The sequence below is a fragment of the Takifugu rubripes genome, chromosome 9 (genome assembly GCF_901000725.2).
Source record: "Takifugu rubripes chromosome 9, fTakRub1.2, whole genome shotgun sequence".
Lineage (NCBI taxonomy): Eukaryota > Metazoa > Chordata > Actinopteri > Tetraodontiformes > Tetraodontidae > Takifugu > Takifugu rubripes.
In genome coordinates this window covers 14,123,652-14,141,655 of record NC_042293.1, presented here as the reverse complement: position 1 = coordinate 14,141,655, position 18,004 = coordinate 14,123,652, and the positions used below count along the sequence as shown (strand labels likewise).

The window sequence follows — 18,004 nt, the reverse complement described above, 5'->3', positions numbered from 1 at the left end:
GCACTGTTGGACCATTTATGAACGACAGCGCGAGGCATCCACCGAATACGCGCTATTCATCAGTCCGAGTTACATTCAAAGACAAAAGACACAGACGCTTTTATTTGTTGTTTTGAAACGCAATCAAGTAAAGGAGAATCGATATTAACTCACAGTTTAATATAGAACTGCATTTAAGAAGTTAAGTCATGAAAGAATTATTCAAATTTGGTTGATCTTTGGATTAATAGCTGACAAGCACATATTTGTAACGTGGTGTTTTTGAACATAACGCTATTTTTTTTGCCGATTAGGCAGTCGGGCAGCTGATCTAAACAAACCCACAGGGCTAATATTTGGCTTAGACGCCTGACGCAAACAGTTGTTTTTCAAATGTCAAAGCGATGAAGTAAGAGGTGCGATGGTAAATTAATTATTATTTTGCTCGGAGTCATTCGACGGGGCTTGTAGTTGTAGCTTAAGCTAGCCGCTAGCCGCAAATATCGGGGCCACCGTTAGCCATAGCAGCCGCCGGCTAACGGTGACATGCAGGCGGCTGGAGCAGAAGCTGCTTACTGTGACTACTAACGCGGATTCGGCTACACGGACGCAGCGCGCAGCCTCGTGTGCCAACTTTAGTCATTCTTTTACGTAGTTGGGCTAAAAGCCAAGCTTGGTCACTAACTTTACCGTTGCCTTTCTGCCCGCACTAACTAACTGAAGCATGGGGATGTGCCTACCGTGCCTCGGCGGCGCCGCGGACGACGTCGTGACCACTCCCGATCCAGTAAGTCAAGAACTTTTTTAGTTCTTGTCAGGATGCTTTTCCCCCCCCCCACGAGTGCCAACAACATAATTGCAACGGGTGGCGGGATGAAAAGTGGCTGAAAGTTAATTCAGAGCCGGTGCGGTGGCAGAAGGTTCCGACTCCGGGGAGGCGTTGGCCCAGTTGGGACTTGGCCCAGTTCAGTTAGCTGACTGGCTAAACTGGTGCCATCAGTGCTTTCACTGGGTTCATTTTGCTTTTCTTTCAGGAGACGAGGAGGCGACATTTAGCTGAAGCCGCCGAGAAGAGACAAAAGGAGGTGGGATAACTTTCATTTCTGGGCTTTTTTCCCCATTTCTTCTGGTTCCCGTGTTGTTCATTTGTTCTGTCCGTGTGTCGAATGGACTTCAGGGGATCCTGGAAGGGATTCTCAGATTTCTGCCTAAACGGAGAATGCCCTATTTTGTCGATTCTAAAAAAAAATCCCCCCCTGTGCACGCACACCCACACACAGAGTACGTATCACCCATTTTGTCATTGTTTTCGAACCTTCATGCAACTTAACATCTGAAATGTTCTCTGCGAGGTGTTCGGACCTCTGGGAGGCCCCCTGCAATGTTAAGAGTAAAAAGAAATGTCCGGTGTCTTTGCCTGGAGTGTGTAACATCTCAGCCTTGTGACACTTTAACGCCCGACTCGGGGGCGGATGCACATTCTGTCATGTTGAGGGATGTTTTTATCGTACAGAAAAGCCACATTCATTACCGTAAGAGCCATGCTAAAGTTGTTCTGAGGTGAGTAGACGCGGACCAGAATGAACTCGACTCGGCTGACCCACGTTTCTGCTGCCAAGTCACTGTTTTCAGCATCAAATCCCTGACAACACCGCCCCCCCCAGGCAGACCACACCCTTAACCCCCCCAGTAAAAGGCTCTAACCCACAGTCAGGCTGCAGTTAGCTGCACCGAGGTTTGTCTCCGTTACCCCCCCCCCCCCCTGCTGCACCCTGCTCTGAGCGTCTTCCTCCCTCTCCCCCAGTAACGCATGCGCGTCCGCTTTAAAAAGAAGCGTCGGCGCTCCCTCCTGGCGCCTGATCATGTGCCTGTTCTCTCCTAGACAACATACAGGGGGGTTAAAAACCCAGAAGCAGTTGAGAGGAAAAGGAAGAAGCAGGAGGAGATTGAGAAGCAGGCGATGACCACCTCTGCGTCGGGGGGCGGCGGGTTGAAGGTGGGTCACATGACTCTCAAGAGTCCCCAGCAAACCGGTTTAACCAGTCGGGCGTTTCCTCTCTCCTCTCCAGTGGCAGATGGGCTGAAGGTCCGAGCAGCGGCGCTGGAGTGTGGATGAAGATGAAGTATTGCTGGAGGATGTTTGACCCGCTTTCCATTTTAAATAAGTAAATAAACCTGCAGACGTGGTCCAGGCAGAACCCGAAGAGTCTGAGTCCTGGTGGCTTCATCTTCCTCACGTTTGTGATGTCACACGAATAACCACAAGCTCCACACGCTTCCTGTAGGGTCCCACTCGTCTCCCTTTGACTGGTATTTACTGGCTGGCAGCACAGACGGCAGGTGGTCGAGGTGCTCTGAACCTGTGGTGTGTGTGTGTGTGTGTGTAGGGGGGGGGGGGTAGATGTCGGTGATGTCACAAGTTTTATTATCGATCGGTCGGGAGCTGCTCACCTGTGTAAAACGGTGCTGCGGCGTGTTGCGTTCAAGGCAACGTTGGGTTCGGACCGGCCGCCGTTCATTTCATCCACGCTTTGATGTGTTTGTGCGCTGACGTGACTATAATCTTATATCATGCCTGCTTTATATTTTAATATAAATATCAAACTAGGATGTGTTGAAGCAGCTCTTTGCACAGTTTGCCTGCTCAGGTTTGCCGAAGCCGCCTGCATTTCTCTGAAGCTTCTGGTGCTCACGATCATTTAGGGACCAGGAAATCCTGCCAAGGTTACACAATAAATAAACTTAGTCTCTTTCGGATTCGTGTGTGTTTTTGAGTCATTCCAGGTCATTTCTACACTTTTTTTTATTGAAAATTTACATCTAAAAAGAGCGATTAGATGCACATGTACATTTTCCGGGCTGCAGGGTGCAGTTCATCGCATGTCCACTAGAGGGAGGCAGCATCAGTTTACACTAAGCAAGAGAACGACCTGCTGCTGCTTTTTCTGCTGAACGGCAATAATTCTGCAATAGAATTTAAAAAAAAAAAATACAACGCAACATTCATCTAAAACTAAGCACACTATTTTCTAAACAAAAAAAGAACAGAAGTCCCATTTTCCGGCTGGGATTTGGTTCGGCTGCGTTCACTATCTGAGTTTTTGCTTTTCTTTGGAGGAAAAGTACGAAAACGTTGTATAAAATGTTGTATGTTGATAATGTGACATTAAGCATCAACATCCAGGGGTAGAAGAGGGCTGACAAACGTGTCCTAAACATAGTCATTGCTTTTAAAACTCACCGAAGACAAAGAAAGCCTAGTTTCTCTTTTTAACCCGTCATGTCGGAGCATTTCTTCAAAACTGGTGCAGTTGTATAAAAACAGCTCTTTCCTCCTCCATCACCACGGTAACAGTCTCTGCGCTCACTTCTTGCCCCGGTAGTGCGCAGCCACCACCAGGTAGCCGTCCGGGCTGATCTCTTTGAGGGTGGGGGGCCTGCTGCCTCCGCCGGGGGACGTCTTTCCCTCCACCCGGGAGAACTGGAGCATGCGGCAGGGGTCGTGTTTGAGCAGGTAGCTCTCGAAGGTCTCCCATCCGCCGCCCACGCGCACCATCACGTGCTTGTTGTGCAGCATCTGCAGATTACAGAGTCGCCCTCAGCCTTCAGATGGATTAACATCACTCATCCTCTCATGCTTTGATCTTCAGGAAGTGAATTAGGAGTTTTGTTTGGCTTTGGTGTCAGAGGTTACAGATGGATTTCAGGCCGTCTGATGTCCTGGGAGGGAAATGCTTTATGAAAGCATCCCATAATCAGATTAAATATCACACTTTTAACTGCCTGGAAAAAGGAAGTTTGGAAACTCTTTCGCCCCCTGGTGGCAGGCCGCAGTATGAGATTTGGCTGCACTCCCACCGAGGACCAAAACTGTGACCTATTCCTGGTACAGGTGTCTCACTGAGTTGGAACGTGTTTGACAGCTTAATGAAAAGGATTCAGAATGACGCGGTTGTTAGTTATTCTCAAAATCACATCAACAAGAAATGTGTTTATCTTTAGAAACATGCTGAATGGAGCCGTTTGATCAAGAACAGGGCGAACCATCGCATGCGGCCGTCCCGTCATCCATCTGGGCAGTTATGAGGCGTCGTGCCCTTCGGCAACATAACGTTCAACATTTATAAGCTTCTTAAGAGAATCGATCACGGGGACACTGGTGGGGCTCTGCTCCCAATCCCCAGCACCAGGCCTCCAGGCTTTGGGACTGAGCACTTTAATGGACACTCGGGTTTGGACGGGTTTCAATCACGCTGCTTTGGGACACGACCCTTGTTGAGGCCCAGCTGGGCGGAGGAGGACCGAGGCCTGAGGCTGAACTCGGACGAGGCTCTGCACAAACACCACGAGGTGACTCTCCGGCTCCTTTATTCCAGGAGCTGGGAAGGTCACTCTCAGGCATGTGCAGATAATTGTGGAGGGGATTCGCGTGTGTGCTGCGAGCCATTGTTGCCCTCGCACCAGGGCTGCGCGCAGCAACGACCCGGCCTCGCTAATATTCCTGCTTTTTCATTGGAAACAGCTGCTGGTGGAGAGGAATTTTAATTAAGGCGCTTTCACAGCAAAGACTGGTGGTTTCAGCCCAACACGCACGACCACGTGTGCATTTTTGGTTTGTACATCTACTGTCTGTTTCTGCTCATATGGTGCCAAATATAGTCACCGTTGACTCGGGACAGAAGCTGTAAAACACAAAGGACAGTGTGTTGTGATCAGACGCAAACCCTTGCCAGCACCACGGCCTGCCGACAGGGGGCGCCCAACCACGTGTATCCACACGCGCGCACCCTCCCAACATAACAAATCACATTCTTGGAGGTGTGAAACCTGGTTGTTGCCAAGTAACAGGATCCCAAGAGCGTCCAGTGCTACTTCTGTAATCCTCGTTAGCTTTCATTTATCTCTCCCCGCCGCCTTTTATCCCTCCACTCAGTAAAAGCGTTTCGAATACGATCGCGGCTGTATGATCAACGTTGGCTAAATATTGTCCGAGCGGTCGCTGTGCATCACGCGTGACGCCGACTCGCCGCTTTAAATCGCTTTAAAGGAGGAAGCGTCGTGCTTTAATCAGCCAGACTCGTCCTGACTCACCCTGATAAAAAGCATCTTCTCCCCAACACGATAACGTCCCTGCGACTGTCGTTCCACACAGAACTTGTTCAGACATCGGCACGGGGGGTCGTCTGCGATGTGCCGCACCTGCGTGACAGAGACAGTTTCAGGGACGTGTCCACCCCACACTGAATGCACGTGCGGGGGTCGTGCGCTGACGTACGGCCTCGTCCAGCAGCTTCCCTGTGCTCTTCCTGCTGGGGGTGATTTTGGCTGCAGCTGGAGATGGTGCGGGCAAAGCCGAGGGAGACGGAGGGTGGGGCTGAGCTGTGGATACAGGTGATGGAGGCGGCTGAGGGGCTCTCTCCTCCTGCTCAATCTCTTTTTCCAACTTAATAAGACCCGGAGGCTCCACGTTGTACCTATGCAAGGAAAATAGCACGAGAAAAGCTTTCAAAGCACCAACCAGATTATCAAATGTGTCCTGCGCCCACAGGAGATTTGAGACTATTTCTGAAACAACCCGGCGAAGGAAAAAGGACACGTGAACTGTGATGAGGAGAAACGGGGTCATACCGTGACGCTATCCTCCCCAGCTCTAACAGACACAGGCAGACCTCTCGCGGCTGCTTATGAAGAACTGCAGGAAGAGATCAGGGGTTTCACGTCAGGAAATTACAGCGCCGTTATGGATAACGCGGCCTTATTATCCAGCTACGCTAACAGGCGATGAGTGATGATCAAATGACACAAGCGACAAATGTGGCTCAGTCCAGTTGCTAATAAACATCTACGATGACGTGATGACACAGGCAGCACAGCATGCACTACAGACGACTCGGCACCGCGTGACTGCTAACCTGGTGTGGTTACACCAACGGCTGAACTGATAAATCCGTCCAGAGGAAGAAGGGGAAGGGGGAGAAACAGAGAACAAAGAAAGGTGTCAGCACAAAGCGTCTCCTCTGTTCTCGTGTGATCACACGTCGGCGTTCGCTCGGTTTCTGAAACTTGTCTTGATTTAATCACTTGGCGATGATTCAACAGGCACGTGTGAATGTTCTGCCCGGGAGGGCCGCGTTCTGATCACCTGATCGCTGAATTCTGATCCGCCGGGCCTCAGAACAAAGACAAATCAAAGCCCCCTCAGGAGCACATTTGCGTAGCGTTGGCCCACTTTCCCTCAGAGACGGAGCCTCCAAAGGTGGAGCGAAGGAGGGAGGACCCTGACTGGAACTACCTGCTCAATCCCAACATCCAGGGGAGCTCTGGAATCTGGGGCCTCGGCATCAGAATCCAAATCAACGTCAGAATTCAGCTTTTTTTAGGATGACAGTCGTTCATAATGAACATTAAAGGCAGTAATCACATGTGTACTTGAGCGTTTATTCCTAGGAAATCACTTTGACCCGCTTCGTATTCACCTCTTCTTACTTCTCAGAGGTCCAGACTCACCTAAGTCCTCCGATTCGAACAGACACATTTCTCCGACTCCGACTTTACGGCACCAGGCCAGGAAATTAGCCGTGTTGTCTCGTGCGAAGAAGGAACCGGAGGGAGCGCTCTGTCGGCACGGAATCCTGCGATAGGGGACGCTCTGGAAGAGACACGGAGAGGTCAGCACATGTCTCCACCTGGTGTTGCGGGAAAATGACGTGAGCTGAAGAGTGTCTCAAACCCCGTCTACCAGGTTGGCTCGCGCTGCCCAACCTCCAGAGTTTCTATCAAAATACGGAGCTGCGCAGTTTTAATCTGCCCTGATTTCTTTTCCATCTGTTGAGGCTCTGGTTTCAACGCAGGATCAAGGACCTTTTCCACACAGATCAATATGGGAGATGGTGGAGAAGAAAACCGGCACTGTTTTACCAGCCCTCCAATGATTTGGGATCAAATGACATGCTTATGGGGGTTTTTCAGCCCCCCCCCAAAGGCCTGCCCAGGGAGATTTATACACTTTGCTGTGGTTTCATACAGGATATGTGCGTCTGTGCAATGAGAAAGGTGCGATGAGCTCATGCTGGAAACACGCAGGCTTTTGTGGGTATATTTCTTTTCTTTCCAGGCAGCGCTTCAGACTTTTCTGGGATCCTTCTTGTTGTTGAATTACCTTGAAATCAAAGATAAATAATAGCTGCCACATTGCTGCTGTCATAAGCAGCTTCTTATTTCAAAAGGCGATGTTACAGTAAAGGTAAAGCTTCCCAGTCGGCCTCTTCTGCCATTTATTTCAACTCCTTTGTGCACATTTATTGAACCGGGCTTCTGTTTAGCGACGCTCACACTGAGATCAGGAGATCGAGTCTTATCAGCGGAGCTATTGCTCAAAACTTATACTAACAAGTCAACAAAGGAGTCTTCTTATCCCACATTTCCTCTGGATGGAAACGTGACTCTGTAGCAATGTTTCCTTTATTGGCAACCTGTTGTCGCTCATGCTAAGCTAAACATTTCTAAAGCTAAAGAACAGCATTGGACAGGATGCTTGAGGCTAGTTCACAACTTGGAAGTTCATTAATCACATGATTAGCTGATCCAACAAGCAAAACACAGAATATGCTCATTGAGAGGTTAGCTTTTATGCTCCCAGCTTACCAATACTTAATAAAATAAATCCTTTTTGAACATAGATGACTTTACTTGAGCATCTCACACGTTGTACCTTTGACTCGTGAGAAGCACGAACGCCTCATGTTCAAGGCACGTCTGCGAGTCCTCACAGGAGACGTGGGGCCCCACGCTTCATGCGTCCTTGCCAGTCTTATTATTATTTTTCATGCTGCTGAAGCCCACAGAGCCCTTCCCCCAGTCTTACCCACTGTGAGCTGCTTCTGAAACTGGGGCGCCTTTCACAGATTTAGGAATCTCGTGGATTCGTCTGATTTAATAGATCTGGGTCCGATGGTTTCGGGACACCTTAGCACGGACCGGGTGAATGTTTGGTGCCGGTCCTCAGCTCTGTCCATACCTTACTTCCGTTGTTTTGCCTGAACCTCTCCTGCAGTGTCTCAGCCAGCTGGCACAACAGGAAGCCGTTGTCTAAGCGCTCCATGAAGGTCTCGGAGGTGATTTCCAGACCTGACCAGGGGAATACATAAAGAGGCGCATAAACTCAACAATAAAGAGCTCATTTTTGAAAATATGCATCAGGAAATATAATATAAATTCCAGCCTATTCCCTTTGAGATGCTGAAGCCGACACAGTTTCGCTGGCACAGAACGCCTGACTGATTTTTCTTGGCTTGTGCAGCGTTCAGGCCTCTCAGCTGGAGCCAAGCGTTCGACTATTACAACATAAATCGGGGGGAGCTGGGTGTGTGTGTGTGTGTGTCGGATAGTAAACCAAAGGGTGGCAAAGACAAAGCCACGTAAAAGCGGGACATGGTGCAGGAATTCCTGATTAGCCCATTTGCAGAGGTAGCTCAGTGATCACATGTGGTGTCCAGTTGACTGAGTTCCAGAGGACCATTCCTTCTCAGTTAGATCATTGTGAAATAGGAGTTGGTGGCAGGGGGTGTCTGTGGAAAGAAACTGGAGAGAAGGTTAAAAAAAAAAAAATCCCCTTTCTGTTTCTTATAAGAGGAGGGGTTTTGGGGGTGCAACCTTTAATAAGTTCCAAATGTTGCAGCGGAGCCCAGAAAAGAGATTGCAATCTTGAGAAACACTTAGATCCTCGTACCCTCCATCACGCTTCTTCTACGCGGGGAAAACAAATTCTGCTGGGCTTTTGTGGAAATACTTGGAGTCAAACCCAACAAATGATCCGGTCCCTCCAACTTCCCATCTCAGTGACACCACCGGTCACTCTACAGTATTGAGCATCGGCGGAGGCCTGGCGGGGCTCCGCCCACCTATTTAACGCCGCGCAGCAGAGGAGCAGCGTCCCTCTGATCGCTCTGGGAGAGGACAGCCTCGAGCTGCTTCAGGATTTACTGCTGCCGCTGTGGTTTGAAGGTCCGGTTTGAGCCCTCTCCAGCTGGTTCCAGGGTAAACAGGCCGACAGATAACAGTGCTGAGGCCGTCTCGGGTTAGACGCGCGGTTTTTACCTCACACATCCAGCTGAATTCAAATAAGTGCAACACAGGAAACCACAGCCACACTCCAAATGAGCGGCGATGTTCCCTCCGCCGACCCCACGTTAATCGAGAACAAAGGCCATTATTCAATTAAGGGCAAATCTGTGGAAGCTTGTACGAGTGTTGAAACTCTGCCAGATCCAGGTGACTTTAAAGCAGTTTGTAATGAGGTCCAGATTGATTCCAGTCTCCTGCGGGGGTGTTTAGGTCAGCTACGCTCTATTTAACAGCAGAGCTGTGGGGACATTTTTCATTTTCAAGTTATTTCTGGGAGCACGTGTTGAATAAAGCAGCTTCAGGACCTTGTAAATGTGAGCGAGGTCGGCAAAATCTGTGCGAAAGGTGCAATGGCAGCTATTCTACCACAGAACCTGGCAACCTTTACACATTATAGGACAAGTGGAACAGAACCGATGTTACAGATGAAGACCCGGCTTACCCAGAATGTTCGTGAGCCACAGGGCGAGATCTTCCTTCATGGGGAGCAGGCTGGCCTCGTGCCGACTGGCCAGCCACTGGTGGTACTGCTGCATGTCCGTCAGGCCGGGGACACCCGGGTGTTTGGGGCTCAGGGAGCTGCACATGGTTCCCTAATGACCGCCTGTGGGAGCAGCGGGCAGACAGGTGCCACACGGCTTTGATAGAGGAACTGGTGCGGATCAAAGCAATAAAGACATCACACACCATAATATGCCCTGTTGTCTTAACAATGATAGTGTGTTTGTGCCGTTGGGCGTTGCCAGGCTATGTCTGCGGCGAGGATAAAAGAAACTTTATTACGGATATGTTTGCTGATCTTCCTAGTCTGTAAGAGAGAACGTCTGGCTGGAGTAGTGAAGCATTGAAACTGGAGGTCATTCGTGCAGATTAATGAGAGTAAAATACAAATCTACATAAATTAATCAGAAATTAATTGTTTCTAGAGAGCGTTGTTTCTACAGTAGCCCAAAGTGGACAGTCTGGCCAAAAAGCAAACTAGTATTAATTCCAATGACTCGTTATTCTAATATATGCATAAAGCCCATGGATATATACTATAAGTTCCTGTGCATAAAATAGATGAAACTCTACAAACTTGGGCTGGAAATGCTCGTCGCTGCAGGCATAACAGGGAGCTACTGAAGGATTTCCAGCTGTTTGAAATGAGGGGGTTGAGGACACGTATTTGTTCTCTTCAGTCTGCATTTCTCGCCACTAGATCCCATCAATTCTTACTTGCTTGAGGTAAATTAGGTGTCTGGTGTCAATTGGATGGGCTGAAGCAGCATTACTGACAGCTGAGCTCACAACTGGGGGAGGCGGATGCAGGAAGCAGGAAGCTAATACATGAAACCGTTGCACAGTCGACATGTGTGCACGTACATCAAATAGTTTCATATCATAATATTACCAATGTGATTAAAACAGACAAAAGAGACCTAAAGGTCCAGTCGCTTTGTTTTTATTAGACTGTTGGGATCAAATCTATGCATTTAAGCCAACCCTCAGCAGGGCCCGGGGCTCATAAAGGAGGGACGTTTGGGGAGTCAAACCACCAACCTTGTGTCACAAGAGTGCCTCTGTGGGCTTTGGGCCACCACTGCTCTGTTCTATGAGGAGTGTGAAGCTTAAACAAGGGAAAGGAATACTTTTTTAGGGGGATTCATTACAAACTTCCCAGATGGAACAGAGAGGGGGTTCAGTTCCTGGTTCTGATCACAGTCCGCCGATGACAGCAGACGTTCGCGCGGACCCCGACGCCCCTTTCGACACCTTCGGGGGAGTCAGGAAGGCTACAGTATGAGATCTATCCCAGTCTAGACAAAGAGCTCATTCAGATGAAGCTGCCATCAGTCTGTCACACACTCGAGATCGATCCCAACCGGTCACCGCTGCAGTGGACTCTACTGACGGGGGGGAAGTAACAGACATTCAGACTCAGATCTGTGAGCGAAGGTCTGAGTAATTGAGAGGTTTCCTTCTCTTCTCCAGTGATGCGCTGCTCTCCTCTGTGCCGCTTCATTAGTGGATTCAATGTGGAGACAAGTGGGCCACGACTGGGCACCAGATGTGAGGAGCAACCAAAGCACGGACACACGTCAATCCATGAGAAGCTAATAACCGAGCCGACGCTACAACAGGCTCAAAGAGCAACTGCAAGACAGAACGGAGCAGGATTCAGGTTGGCCGAGTTGGATCGATTAAACCCATCTGTCTTTCTTCATTTGCCCCCTGTTGGAATTTTTAATTTTCTTTCTTTGTGTCCAAATATGGATGTTTGACACCTTTTGTTCCCAAGAAGGTGCGTTTTAAAGTGCGTTTTCACATTGTGAGGGCTCGAATCTCATGTGAATACCGGAGGAGTGCAGCACAATGTGAGGAATCTGAGCGCTCTGGGTCTCAACGCTCACAAGCAAGTGCAACATTCCCACATCCAATGTGGCGGAGGCTGACAGACAGAACCGGGGCAGTGGGCCGAGTGCTCCCAGTCCAGGAGCCGCTCACGCCAGCCCGGCCACCCCTGTTACACACAACTGTTGCATTAAATAGCACATGAAAGAGGTCAATCATCTTTCACTCACTGCACGCATGACATGGCCTCACATTCCTGTGGAAACACCATATCTCAAATTCTATAAAACTGAAGAATTCCCTGAAGGGAGCGCACAATGCTCTGCTGTCAACATACACAGGCCAAACTCTCGGCGTCGCCGCCACCTCCCGCCACACAGGCCCTGTCCCGGGACGTCCACTCACCTTCCGCTGCGTCGCCCCGATGACGATTCATCAGCCTTATTGGGAGTCTGACACCGAATTCGAGCGTGGCTTTAGAAATGTTGCAAATGATAAATCTGTCTAGTCAGAGCTGTTGTTGTCGGCCTCAGTTGGCAGCTCGTTGCTCAAGGAGAGAAAAATAGTTGGGAATGTCTCTTCCTGAAACAAGAGTGCCTCTGTCCTGTTGACCCGCACTGATCTCAGCGCTTTTCTCCTCCAACAGATTTGAACACAGGAGCGCAGCATGACTGTGTTGTCAGTAAATCATCTTGGCTGTGCATTTGGCCTCTTTAAGCACCAAAAATGATGAGGGATCAGAACCCAAGGACTCAGACGTCCTGACAGTCTGCCAATAAAGGATGGCTGTCTGATGGGCCACAACAAACAAGTAATTTAATGTAACCCAATTACCGGGAAGAAAGGGGTTTTTTCTTCAGTCATGGTCACATGAGAAGGTACGAAAAGAGGAATAATCACACATTAATTTTGAAGAAAGTGGTAAGATTTCCCGATGATTCCTTTTAAATAAGCTGCAGCACTACTTGCAAAGCGCGCGACCCTCTGGTTAGACAGTAAAGCAATGTTCACTTCGTTAGAACCAAAGCCAAAGTCTAAAAATAAAGGCAGCCAAAGCCGTAATGAGTGGTAAAGTGTTAAGAATTGTGTAGGTGTATAGGGGCAACAACTGCGCTCACCCTGAGGGTTCAGCTCGTCGGTGCGCCTTCCTCTCGCTCGTCCTCTCTGCTGCCAGATCCCAGTTTTCATGCTTTTCGCAGCGGTGCACAGACCCACAGGTTGGGCTCCAAAAACATCGAGCCAATGTGAACTGGGGAGGTCTTTCTCACTGCGCACTTGCACAGGGATTGGACTGCACACAGACGCACGCACGTTTACCCTCACTCATGATCATGCTGATGATGGGAGGGAAGTTTGAGCCTGTGAGCTGTGCCTCCCTCCTCTCCTCTTGCCATTGCCAGGAAATGCCATTTCTGGTTTTAATTTTAATCTCGCACCTTTTATTTGCAAGCGCAAACAGTCGCAACAGATCACACGCAACCTAGTCACTATCTCTGCTAACTTGCTAAGAGACTTAAAGATTAATCGTCAATGAAGGGAGGTACATTTAAAAACTCTTTAGTTGAAACGATTTTTAAAAAAAAACATTTTAAAGGATTATCATAGCAAGAAAAAGCAATCCCAATCCGCCATGATGTGCAGGTTTGCTTAGAGCATGAAAATAAAGGTAGATGGTTCAAATGTGTGAGGCTTTTATTTTGAAACGAAGAGCGGTTTCCGTTGCACGCATGCGCAGAAGCAATACGGAAAACGTAAAGCAAAGCTCGCAAAGCCACTCAAATAACAAAGTTCTGATTCAATTCATTTTTATGTTACTCTGGACTCCGTTTGTGTTACGTCTGACTCCGTCCAATGAGAAGAATGTGATACCGGAACGAGATACCGGAAGTCATATTGAGCAGTTATTGCCTTAAGGTGCAGCTAACAGGTAGCACCGAATCTAGTTCGGCTTAACGGTGAAAGGATACTTTCGGCTAAAGCGGAAATTTACGTCCAGTTTCTGCTTGTCCTTCACAGTGGTTGTGTACCAGCGAGGTTCAGAACCGGGACGTGGCGAGCCGAATGGAGGCGGTGCTGCAGAACGTGGCGAACGCGGCGGAGCTGTTAGCCGTGGCGGCGCACAGCGACGCGGTGAAGCGGTGGGACGCGTCGCGTCTGTCCCGAGCCTTTCACTGGGCCCGCTACTGCCAACAACTGCACTCCAAGGTTCACAATCACGCCACGATGAGGAGGGATCTGGAGGAGCAGCTGCTGCACACAAATGGGAGATTGCAGACTGTTTTTCCTGGGTATGAGGGCGTTTCCCTGTCGGACCTCTCCCGGTGTCAGCACCTGTTGCTTGTTGGTCTGATGAACAACCCCGAGCTGCCCATAGACCTCTTAAAGCTACTGTTCGACCCTAAAAGCCCGGCTCTCTTCCCTCACAACGAGTTGGCTGGACTCTGCAGTGGCATCATTCAATGCAAATCTGCATGCACAGTCCTGGGTGTGTTCCCTGACTCCTTGCCATGTGGTGCTGATGCTGAGGTCCTGGGGCTGGTGCTGATGCAGAGGCTGGATGCTCTGCTGACCCAGGACAGTGACGTCCAGCCGGCAGAGCACTTTTTAGACTCTGTCCTCCAGGGATGTGAGGGAGCAGCGGGACGCTTCTGTCTGGCCGTGGCGGCGGCTTTGCTGACATCGCCAAAGTCACAGATGCAAACTGCATCCCAGGATTTTCTCCTGGATTGGCTCCAGAAACCACACAGGGAGCTGCAGCACATGTGCTCCACGCTGCCCACTTCCCTGCTCAGAGACCTGGCAAAAGCACACCAGAAATTTAGAGACTCGTACTATGCTGTGCTGAAATGCTGGGCCTCCGGTATGGAGTATAGCGTGGACGAAGGGGAGTGGGTCCACACCAGCCAGACGGTGACCTTTCCGAGACTTGTCGAGCACTTTCTGACCTTGTTGGAGCTCCACCCTGGACTCGGAGACAATGTCGAACAAGAGCTGAATGCTCTGAAATGTTCAGATGGGGATTTTGATGTCAGAGGTCTGAGCGTGTGGGGGGATCTTCTGTCAGCATTAAGAAGAGGGACAGTCGGCTAAAATGTTTCACATTTTTAAGGATATCGGGAACAGTTTTTGCATATGATGAATAAAATTGTGTTTGACAGAGTTCCTGAGAGCTTCACTTGTCTGGATCGTTTAAATATCGGGAGTAAAGCTTTTATCTCTGCAGCCCTCGGGATCGGGACAGATGGCGGAAGCAGATGAATGAATTAGTGTCTGCAGATCATTCCAAAATATTCCGGTGTCCATTTGCGAGGATCTTTTTATACCACGGGTCGGTGCTACGACGATGGTTATTAGTGTGGAATCATTTCAGGTTGAAATTTAAAATCTATACGCTTCATTTCCACACCTAAACTCATCCCAGCTTCGTCACCATCTGCCACTTTTGTCGTCTCCTCGGACTGAACGTAACGTTTTTTAAAGGTCCACCGGCTGCCGATCCACACGTGTCAGAGCCCGCCGTGGCGAGGGAGCGTCCCGGGCGTCTTCCAGCCCAACGGCGCACAATGGCTGCTGTGTGACATAACAGTGGCAGACAGCAGATTAGAGCGCGGCCTGCTGCGCGGAGGGAAACACCAACAAGGCTACGGCTCATTTAACTCACCAGTGGAGGCAATTCCCCTAGAAACGGACGGGGGTCACTGAGTAGAGGGCGGCTCGTACACAAGCAATTTATTTCCAGCCAATAAAGAACATATGCATCAGGCTGGGTGGAAACCAGCGGTGCCGGAGAGGTTGTCAACCGCATCCAATTTATGATGCAGAGACTCGGAGTGAGACGTTTGAGCTAAAATAACAGTTTATTTGACAGATTAATCCCATTTTTCTGCTCAGTTTCAGCTGGAGCTTCACTCGTTCAACATGGAGGTTTAATCGTTTTGGTCTAAGTCTTTTTTTTTCTCCCTTTTGGTTTCTCGCCCTTTTTCACACCAGTCGGAGTGAGTTAGCACCTGAGGTGACGATTAGTGTGTAAAGAAAGTGACGCTTTAGTCTCGTGCATTTATTCCTGTCCTGAGATCTTGAAAATGGATGGTTTTGTCTTTTTCTCACAAAAAAGATACTCAAACCTAAAGCATCTGTGTTCACGGTGTCAGCGCTGGATTGTGTGTATTGTTAGATGGAAAATCATCTAAAAAGAGTCCAATTATGTCACATTCTGGAGGAAGAAACAGGCTGCAAATGTTGCCAGTGTGATGAGAGCGAATTTGAGGGCTCGACTGCTGTAGAAGAATTACTCGGTCGTTTAAGGACGTGCAGTCCAGCACTTTGGCCTCCTAAAATTGCAGACCTTGCTGTGTTTCCCCTGGTTGTCGCCTTTCCGCCTGGTTTATTGTTTGCGTCAGTGCGAGGTAACAAACGGCGCTCAGGCGCGCCGGGGTCGCCCGGTGCTCTGCTGCTTCTGAAGGCTTTGGTTGAAGGATAGCATTCATTAAAACTCTGATCCAGCCTCCATCTGGTGGTGTGAATAGGGAGTCCTCTGAGGGGTGGGGCGTGTGTGTGTTCGTGTGTGTGTGTATGTGTGTGTGTGTGTGTGTGAGAGAGAGAGGAGGGGAGGGGGGCTTAGAGCCCTCCCTTGGCACGTGCCTAAACCCTTTCAGGCTGGCCCCTGACTGTCCTCAGAGGCAGGAGGGCCCCTCGACACACCTGTGTCCCTCTCTACAAGGCCCCTCCATCAAGGGGGGGGGCTCCTGAAGGGAGAGACTGATGATTTATTATGATTGGAGAAGACAAACGAGAGTCTTGACATGTCAGAACTGCAGTTGATGTCAGTAAAATACCGCCATCTTGTCTGGGACAAAAGAGCTGCACCAACAAAAACAAAGATTAGATCTCTGTAAATATTTAACCCCCCCCCCAAAAAAAACAATAGCCAGACGATAAATGTAGGATGTTTTCGTCCTAATTTCAACCAGACTCCAAAGAAAAGGCGGCGGCGGCCGTCGCTGAGGTTATCGAGCGGAATCTTTTATGTTTGACACGAGCCTGATAAGAGAGAGGAGGATATGAAGCCGTGATAAGAGGGGGGAGGGGATGTGGAGGGTCCTGTGATAGATTACTGCACACACAACTGTGGGAAGCCCGAGCTGCACAAGCAGCAGCTCAATCCCGTAAAGCATTCTCGTTTTCTCTGATGGTGGAAGATGTAATTTTCAGTCCAGGTATGAAGGCTCGTAAAATACGCCCCCCCCCCCACACACACACACACACACACACACACTTACTCACACTCATGGTGTCACTGTTGCTGAAATAAAACATAATTGGTTGAATGAAAGCAACCAAAAACAAGGTGTTTTACTCACCATTTGCACAACACAAAAAGGAGGGTTTTGTTGATTTAAAGGGGGGGGGGATAATGCCGGGACATCTTTTTAATGGATTTAGTCACACATGTGTGGCGCTGACACATGTAATGTTATTATGGGGGAGAGACTGATTCAGGGGTGTTGGTTCTCCATTAATAAAGCCATTCGAGAAGGGGGGGGGGTTATAAATTAAATTGCCCAGAGACAGTGTAAGATTGAGCCAGAGGGTGTCATAAAACTGTAATTACTCCACCCCTCCTCTGAAAACCTGCATTGTAATTACAGCATCTTTTAAAATTAGGGAGTTGAATCTTAGATGGGAAATTATGGGATGTTTGGCCGACAGCGTGGAGGGATCAGTCTGCAGACAGAAGGGAGCGCGGAACAATTGCATGCAGGCGGGGGTCCCAGGGGAGGAGGGCAACCCCGTCATCAAACACTCATTCTTGGTGGGCTTCATCCCATTACAGTCCCCCAGGAGCCAAAGTGCACCTGCCCCACGCGCCCCCCCCCCGTCTTCATCCTTCAACCACCAGCGTCTCCGGGATGCTGTGAGGATGCGCCTCAGAAGCCGGTGGAAGCTGGGAGACTCTGCACCTCTGTGCACGGACGCCGGGCTCCGGATCGCCTCCAATTAGGGGGCGCGCCGACAGGTTCGACAGCCGTGACCTCCCCGGCTGGTTAGGCACGAGCAAACACGCTCCACGCAGCTGGTGACACGATTGTGTTTCCTGTCACATTAACAGGAGCGCGGGGAAGCAGGCGGCCGCCCTCATGGCTTCGCTTCCCGCCTGATAATCGGACGCGGAGCCGCTTCCTCTGCCGTCGACGTGTCAGTCAACACAAAGTCCGACACGTCGCTCAACAGCCTCTGCACGTGAGATCGATTCCTCCAGCGTGTTCACCTCCACCTCCACCCAAACACGCTCCTCGCTTCTCTCAGGGAGAAAAGCATTTCATGGCCGCCTGTAAACTCCGCCTGTGATGGAGTGAGACGTTCTGATTGTAACATGTGATCGTTCCAACCTGAACACACACACACACACACACACACACACACACACACTTGCCGGGAGGGGGAATGGACGCCATGTTGTCCTGAATTATTAAGCATCTTGCTGATGTGCTGCAGTCTGTCCCTTCAGGAGTGTAAATTACACATTCGCTCTTTTCTCCTCTCACTTTACCCACAATTCAATGCTTCC

General features: G+C 49.6%; 3 protein-coding genes across 6 annotated transcripts; 2 read left to right on the top strand and 1 right to left on the bottom strand.

The window, feature by feature from the left end:
* Positions 1-109: 109 nt before the first annotated feature.
* On the top strand, positions 110-2,733 carry svip (small VCP interacting protein). 2 transcript variants are annotated; one of them, XM_029841766.1, is made up of 5 exons: positions 110-180; positions 703-766; positions 1,014-1,064; positions 1,862-1,975; positions 2,049-2,733. In XM_029841766.1, exons 2-5 carry the CDS (start codon positions 704-706, stop codon positions 2,061-2,063), a joined length of 243 nt encoding a protein of 80 aa, XP_029697626.1. In that variant the 5' UTR covers positions 110-180; position 703; the 3' UTR covers positions 2,064-2,733. The 2 variants fall into 2 exon arrangements, with proteins under 2 accessions (XP_029697626.1, XP_011605958.2); XM_011607656.2 differs by lacking the exon at positions 110-180 and adding an exon at positions 291-395.
* Positions 2,734-2,767: 34 nt separating this feature from the next.
* Positions 2,768-12,940, bottom strand: gas2a (growth arrest-specific 2a). Its single transcript, XM_003967754.3, has 8 exons — positions 12,555-12,940; positions 9,545-9,706; positions 7,997-8,106; positions 6,487-6,628; positions 5,608-5,671; positions 5,255-5,453; positions 5,071-5,178; positions 2,768-3,556 (listed from the first exon to the last, which is right to left on the bottom strand). Exons 2-8 carry the CDS (start codon positions 9,687-9,689, stop codon positions 3,344-3,346), a joined length of 981 nt encoding a protein of 326 aa, XP_003967803.1. The 5' UTR covers positions 9,690-9,706; positions 12,555-12,940; the 3' UTR covers positions 2,768-3,343.
* A 218-nt stretch (positions 12,941-13,158) lies between these two features.
* Positions 13,159-14,596, top strand: fancf (FA complementation group F). Of its 3 annotated transcripts, none has more exons than XM_029841756.1 (2): positions 13,159-13,350; positions 13,453-14,596. In XM_029841756.1, the coding sequence occupies exon 2, from the start codon at positions 13,498-13,500 to the stop codon at positions 14,524-14,526; it is 1,029 nt and encodes a 342-aa protein (XP_029697616.1). In that variant the 5' UTR covers positions 13,159-13,350; positions 13,453-13,497; the 3' UTR covers positions 14,527-14,596. The 3 variants fall into 3 exon arrangements, with proteins under 3 accessions (XP_029697616.1, XP_029697615.1, XP_011605959.2); XM_029841755.1 differs by having other exon boundaries at positions 13,433-14,596; XM_011607657.2 differs by having other exon boundaries at positions 13,160-13,363.
* The last annotated feature ends 3,408 nt before the right edge of the window (positions 14,597-18,004 follow it).

Coding starts and splice junctions, on each gene's coding strand:
- svip (XM_029841766.1), top strand. CDS start 704: ATGGGGATGTGCCTACCGTGCCTCGGCGGCGCCGCGGACGACGTCGTG. Junction 767..1,013: donor TCGTGACCACTCCCGATCCA/GTAAGTCAAGAA, acceptor CTTTTCTTTCAG/GAGACGAGGAGGCGACATTT. Junction 1,065..1,861: donor CCGAGAAGAGACAAAAGGAG/GTGGGATAACTT, acceptor GTTCTCTCCTAG/ACAACATACAGGGGGGTTAA.
- gas2a (XM_003967754.3), bottom strand. CDS start 9,689: ATGTGCAGCTCCCTGAGCCCCAAACACCCGGGTGTCCCCGGCCTGACG. Junction 5,179..5,254: donor GGAAGCTGCTGGACGAGGCC/GTACGTCAGCGC, acceptor TCTGTCACGCAG/GTGCGGCACATCGCAGACGA. Junction 3,557..5,070: donor AGAAGATGCTTTTTATCAGG/GTGAGTCAGGAC, acceptor TGTAATCTGCAG/ATGCTGCACAACAAGCACGT.
- fancf (XM_029841756.1), top strand. CDS start 13,498: ATGGAGGCGGTGCTGCAGAACGTGGCGAACGCGGCGGAGCTGTTAGCC.